The following is a 6,743-nucleotide window of genomic DNA, read 5'->3' on the forward strand; positions in this document are numbered from 1 at the left end:
GTTGTTAAACAAGAAAGGTTAAAAGCAATAAGCAATTTTAAATAACATTTCAAGGCAGTAATAAAGTCATGATTAGCTGTGCAATGGAAACCAGATGATAAATGATCACTACTGGGGAAAGAGAAGAAACTAATCACCCCCTAATTTGCCCCTCAGGCACCTGTGTGCATGTGGGGACGCACACACACACACGCACACACACACACACACACACAAGAAATAATGCCACATGCCTCACAGAAAGAAGATAGACTGGCCTAGTCTTTCCAAGTTAAATGCTTCTCTTATTGTCCTTCTAGTCCTTGGTGACTTTGAAATGAAATCAGAGGCTCCTGGACAAAGGACTACTTCTTACATAATATTTCTTATTTTCCCAGAAGTGATTATTTTTCTGTTGCTCACTTTCAACATGAAGGAGGATCAAGTTGTGGCGGAAGAACCAGGATTCCAAGATGAAGAGGTATGACTAGAATGTTGAAAGATACATAGATATTCGGTCATTCCACAAAAATCAAGTTCCTTCTCTGTTAGCTACTATTTTTAGAAACTGAAAGTAGAAATAACACATAGTTATATATTGCAAATATGCAACAACTTGTTTGGCAAGGATGCTAAGATTAGCTACTTAGCAACTGGTATGAAAGTCTTTTAATAACTTAACAGCTGGTATGACCATACTGGTACCTGTATACTCTGGTACCGAATAGCAGCCTGGTCCTAGAGGAAGGAGTTTAGGATCTGGAGGGGAAGAGGGTTGAGAAAACATATTTAAAATAGGTCAAATGTTGTTCCAGTCCTTTGGGTAAAGGTTTCAAAATTTTAGGGAGGACATGACAAAGGTAACTGGCTTCCTAGCCCTTTCACTGTTGGTGCTTCTTCTAAGTATGTGTTTGAAAAACAGTATTGATCCTTCCTCAATCTCTAGAGTAGTGGAATTTGAGGCATTTTGGAGTGACTCATAGTACTGAATTACCTCTTTAAAAGATGTGAAATAGGCCGGGCGCGGTGGCTCAAGCCTGTAATCCCAGCACTTTGGGAGGCTGAGACGGGCGGATCACGAGGTCAGGAGATCGAGACCATCCTGGCTAACCCGGTGAAACCCCGTCTCTACTAAAAAAATACAAAAAACTAGCCGGGCGAGGTGGTGGGCGCCTGTAGTCCCAGCTACTCGGGAGGCTGAGGCAGGAGAATGGCGTAAACCTGGGAGGCGGAGCTTGCAGTGAGCGGAGATCCAGCCACTGCACTCCAGCCTGGGTGACAGAGCAAGACTCCGTCTCAAAAAAAAAAAAAAAAAAGATGTGAAATAACTGGATATGAAGAATCAAAGCTTCATTTTTTTTCTGTTTCATCTCCTTTAGGAATCTTTGTTTCAAGATATTGACCTGTTACAAAAACATGGAATTGTAAGTAGTTTTTCAATGCTGTGTTAAATTATCTGATTCAGGATTTCTCAGCATCAACCTTACAGACATTTGGGCCTGGATAATTCTTTGTTGCAAAGGGCCGTCCTGTACATTGTAGGGTGTTTGCAACATCCTTGGCCTCTACTTACTCACTGCATGCCGGTAGCACCCCTGCAGCTGTGACAATCAAAATGTCTCCAGACATTATCAAGTGTACCCAGAGGACAAAATTAAGTTCTATACGTCAGATGACTGGAATAAATGATGTTGGCAGAAATCCAGCCTTTGAATAATGAACTGGGTGGATTTCAACAGCAATCAGTTGATAGAACTGTGCTGACATTATCTGTTGTAGCCCTCACATTTAATCTCTTTCAATGGTTTTAGAAAATAGAAGCAAGAGAAAATCCTGGTCCTTTGGTGATGTAGTTATTTGCATTCTCCAGGGGCAGAAGAAAAAAAAAGTCTTTAAAAATTTAAAAGAACATGTTGGTAATGAAGTTCTGTAGAAGGAAGGAGCTGAACTGAGGGGGTGAATGTGTGATAAATTTGTTAGCTTTTCCACCAACAGACTTTTCTTTTGAATTCCTTGTTACATTGCCATGGTCTCACTAACATTCGTGGGAAATCAGGGCGCAGTCAGAACATTTGGCAGCCTGCTGAGTATGTTCTACTCAGATATTTCCAGAACATTTGGCTACATGGTGGGTGGGTTCCACCTGGCAGCTTGTATAAAATTGGCATCATGGTGGAAGGAGATGGACACAGAAACACATGACATAGTATGGGAGCCTTTCAGGCTGGCATCTTAGCAATCTGCTGTGCCCATTCTTTAATTTACAGAACGTGGCTGACATTAAGAAACTGAAATCAGTAGGAATCTGTACCATCAAAGGTATACAGATGACAACAAGAAGAGCTCTATGCAATGTCAAAGGACTCTCAGAAGCCAAAGTAGACAAGATTAAAGAGGCAGCGAACAAACTAATTGTAAGCAAAATCCATTCTTTGCTGTTTTAGCTTAGAAGGGCCTTGTGAATCTTTATAGGCTTTCTCATGAAAACTAGAAATTATTGTGGGAACTGAGTTCCTGTAGATCACAATATGTTATACTCCCAATGTTAACTTTTTATCAATTCAGTTTCAAAGCAAGAGCAATTGATTTCTGAAAGATGAAGGTAGGGATTAAGAGACCTGGAACACTAATGAAGGTAATTATTTTTGCCAAAACTTTTTGGTCTCCCTTTATATTATTTTTTCTGGCTGTCTCTGCCTTTCCTTCTCCTCTTTTTTTTTTTTGAGACAAGTCTTGCTCTGTTGCCAGGCCTGAGTGCAGTGGCGTGATCTCGGCTCACTGCAACCTCCGCCTCCCGGGTTTATGCCATTCTCCTGCCTCAGGCTCCCGAGTAGCTGGGACTACAGACGCCCACCACCTTGCCCGGCTAGTTTTTTGTATTTTTTAGTGGAGACGGGGTTTCACCGTGTTAGCCAGGGTGGTCTCGATCTCCTGACCTCGTGATCCGCCCGTCTCGGCCTCCCAAAAAAAAGAAAAAAAATATATATATATATATAATTTAATTTTCACAGCTACTCTTTGAAGAAACACTGTTATATCTGTTTGACCCAAAAGAGGAAGCTGAAGTACAGCAAGATTAAGTAGTTTACTCCATATCATACAACTAATAACTATTAGAGACATGATTTGAACCTAGAAAGGGCAACTCTAAAGCCTGTGTTCCTAACCATAATCTTGTACTGCCTTCAAGGACAAGTGAACTGCAGCTTATACCAAATGATATCTTAATAATTGAGTATATCATTTTGGGCAACATTTGAAAATAAAACCATCATCTTTAAACCCTTTTTGAACATTTCGTTTTATCTTTCTGTAGGAACCAGGATTCTTGACTGCATTTGAATATAGTGAAAAGAGGAAAATGGTTTTCCATATCACCACCGGGAGCCAGGAATTTGAGTGTGTATCTTACATTTTTTATAACCACTAAGCATAGTCTTTGGAATACCATGTTTCTTTTCCTCTTTCTGGTTATTTCTACTATAAATAGTAGAAGTAGCTTCTTCATTTGAAGTTTGGGTGTGTGTGTGTGTGTGTGTGTGTGTGTGTGTGTTTTCTCAATGCTATCAAAAAATTCCAGACTGCTTGGAGGAGCAAGATTAAATGTCTTACAAGAAATTCAGACCCAATATCTAGTTTCTGAATCAGCCAATATTAATCTCAAACCACTTTTAAAAATCAGTTTAACTTTTCATTTACTTTCCTTCTCCATTGATGAAGGAGATTTCATTGCAAATTTTGATTTTACTCAAAATTTAATCAAAAAAAATTAGATTAAATATTTCAGAAATAATGCAGAGTTATTTTTGCTCTTCTGCAGGAGAAGTTTTAACATCCCTTTTTATTTACTGTTTTATGATTCCCAAGACATATCATCATCTTCTCAATGCAAGTTTACTAAAATGTGGGGTTTTTCTCCCTCCCTTACTAGAAAGAATTAGCGTTTCATATGTTACAGCAGTGCCCAAGAGCAATTAGAACAAAAGCAGTATTTCCTCTAAGTATTCGTCAAAACCCTGGACTCACAAGATACATTAAGAAAAAAAGGATTTCATAGTCAAATATACCTCCACTTGAATATCTGATTGATAGCTCAGACTTCACAGGTCCAAAAATCAAACTTCTGACCTTTGCCCCAAATCTGCTTCTCCCAAAGGCTCCCTCATCTTAGATCTATCTCTTTCCTGATCCTCTGACCTAAAACCTGAGTGTCATTCTTGACATCTTTTTTCTCTCACACATCCTAACTCTAACCCATTAACAAATCATGTCTGTTCTACTTTCAAAATATATTTAGTCAGAACAAACCTCTCAGTTTCCTCAACAAATAAATTACAAGGAGGAAAAAAGAGATGGAGTCAGGGAGAAGACCTAAAGATAAAAGAGATTTAAAAGACATATCACCTGGCCGGGTGCAGTTGGTGACACCTGTAATCCCAGCACCTTGGGAGGCCAAGGCTGGAGGTGGGAAGGGGATCTCTTGAGATCATCCTAGCAACAAAGTGAGACCTTGTCTCTAAAAAAGAAAAAAAAAGTGCACACCTGTAATTCTAGCTACTCAGGAGTCTTAGATGGAAGGCTTGCTTGAGCCCAGGAGGTAGAGGTTGAGGCTCTAGTAAGCCACGATCTTGCCAGTGCACTCTAGCCTGGGTGATGCACAGAGAAACCTTGTCTGGAAAAAAAAATTAAGGAATTACTAAATTTTTAAGTGTGATGGTGGGAATATGGTTGTTAAAGATGAGAGTCTTCATCTCTTAGGGATACATACTGAAATATTTATAAAGAAATGAGGCCGGGCGTGGTGGCTCAAGCCTGTAATCCCAGCACTTTGGGAGGCCGAGACGGGCGGATCACGAGGTCAGGAGATCGAGACCATCCTGACTATCATGGTGAAACCCCGTCTCTACTAAAAATACAAAAACTAGCCGGGCGAGGTGGCGGGCGCCTGTAGTCCCAGCTACTCGGGAGGCTGAGGCAGGAGAATGGCGTAAACCCAGGAGGCGGAGCTTGCAGTGAGCTGAGATCCGGCCACTGCACTCCAATCCGGGCGATAGAGTGAGACTCCGCCTCAAAAAAAAAAAAAAAAAAAAAAGAAATGATATGTTACTTAGTATATGCTTAAAATAATATGGGAAGGGAGGTAAATGGTTAGCGGTCTATATGAAAGAAGATTTACCCTGAGTTCATAGTTGACAATTGTTGAAGCTGAGTGATAGACATGATGGTTCATTATATTGTTTTTGTCTACATTTGTTTATGCTTAATATTTTCTATAATAAAAGATTAATATATAATATATATTATTTTATGTGTATATGTGTGTGTGTACACAGAGAGAGTGAGAATATAATTCAACTATTTCTTACCACCTCTACTGTTACCTCACTGGACTAAACTACGACATATTAATACCTCCCCTGGATTATTATAATAACCTCTAATTAACCTCCCTCCTTGAGACCTTGCCCCTACTGTTTTTTTTAATTCACAAAAGAGCCAGAATGGTCATTTTAAAACATAGGTTAGGCTGGAGTGCAGTGGCTCATAACACCCTAATGATTCCCCATCTCACTCAGAAAAAAAGCCGAAGTCCTCTCCAATCTCTAATATTTCACTTTTCTAGTTTTCTACGTACCAGCCATAGTGACCTCTTCGCTATTCCCAGAACTTGTCAGATACATTCCTGCATCAGGGCCTTTGCACTTTGTGTTGCCTCAGCCTACCATATTCTTTTCTCTTAGATCTACATGGCTTGCTGTCATCTCTTTCAGGTCTTTGCAAAAATGTCCACGTCTCAATGAGAACTTCTCTGATCACTTTATTTGACAATATAACCTCCTCACTTTCATACTCTGTCTTCCTTATCCCCTTCCTGGCCTTATTTTTATCCATACCATTTAATAACATCTGACGTACCACATATTTTACATATTTGTGTTTATTTTTTATTTAATTTTTTTTTTTGAGATGGAGTCTTGCTCTGTCACCCAGGCTGGAGTGCAGTGGTGCAATCTCGGCTCACAGCAACCTCCGCTGCCCAGGTTCAAGCGATTCTCCTGCCTCAGCCTCCCAAGTAGCTGAGATTACAGGTGCCCACCACCACGCCCGGCCAATTTTTGTACTTTTAGTAGAGACAGGGTTTCAGCATCTTGGCCAGGCTGGTCTTAAACTCCTGATCCTGTGATCCACCCGCTTCAGCTTCCCAAAGTGCTGGGATTACAGGTATGAGCTAACGGCGCCTGGCCTATTCGTGTTTATTATCTCATCTCCCACTAGATTGTAAACTTTGTGAGAGAAAAAATTTCTGTCTCTTTTGTTCTCTACTTTATCCCAACTGCACAAAACAGTCTCTGGCATAAACTAGGTGTGCAATAAATATTTGTTGAATGACTAAATGAATGAATAAACAAATAGTGAGTAAGTTTGAGAAGTACTGTATACTATATATTCTTGAAGATTCACAGTGCACACTAGCCTGTGAAATCCTGCAGTGATACAAAACAGCTGTTTGGGCAGGGCACGATGGCCCACGCCTGTAATCTCAGCACTTCAGGCGGCCAAGATGGGCAAATCATCTTAGGTCAGGAGTTCTAGACTAGCCTGGCCAACATGGTGAAACCCTGTCTCTACTAAAAATACAAGAAAAAATGGCCGGGCGCAGTGGCTCACACCTTTAATCCCAGCAGTTTGGGAGGCCGAGGCGGGTGGATCACCTGAGGTCAGGAGTTCGAGACCAGCCTGATCAACATGGAGAAACCCCGTCT

At 40.6% G+C, this 6,743-nt stretch overlaps 1 protein-coding gene across 1 annotated transcript in view; it reads left to right on the forward strand.

Moving 5' to 3' along the window:
• Window positions 1-267: 267 nt before the first annotated feature.
• DMC1 (DNA meiotic recombinase 1) overlaps window positions 268-6,743 on the forward strand; it is a 63,477-nt gene continuing 57,001 nt past the window's right edge. Inside the window, exons 1-4 of the mRNA XM_011964329.1 lie at window positions 268-460; window positions 1,359-1,403; window positions 2,247-2,393; window positions 3,296-3,382. Coding sequence (XP_011819719.1) covers window positions 317-460; window positions 1,359-1,403; window positions 2,247-2,393; window positions 3,296-3,382 — 423 coding nt within the window. The 5' untranslated portion in view covers window positions 268-316. The remainder of the gene's footprint in view (window positions 461-1,358; window positions 1,404-2,246; window positions 2,394-3,295; window positions 3,383-6,743) is intronic.

Source organism: Colobus angolensis, unplaced genomic scaffold (genome assembly GCF_000951035.1).
Source record: "Colobus angolensis palliatus isolate OR3802 unplaced genomic scaffold, Cang.pa_1.0 Scaffold65, whole genome shotgun sequence".
NCBI classification, from domain to species: Eukaryota; Metazoa; Chordata; class Mammalia; order Primates; family Cercopithecidae; genus Colobus; species Colobus angolensis.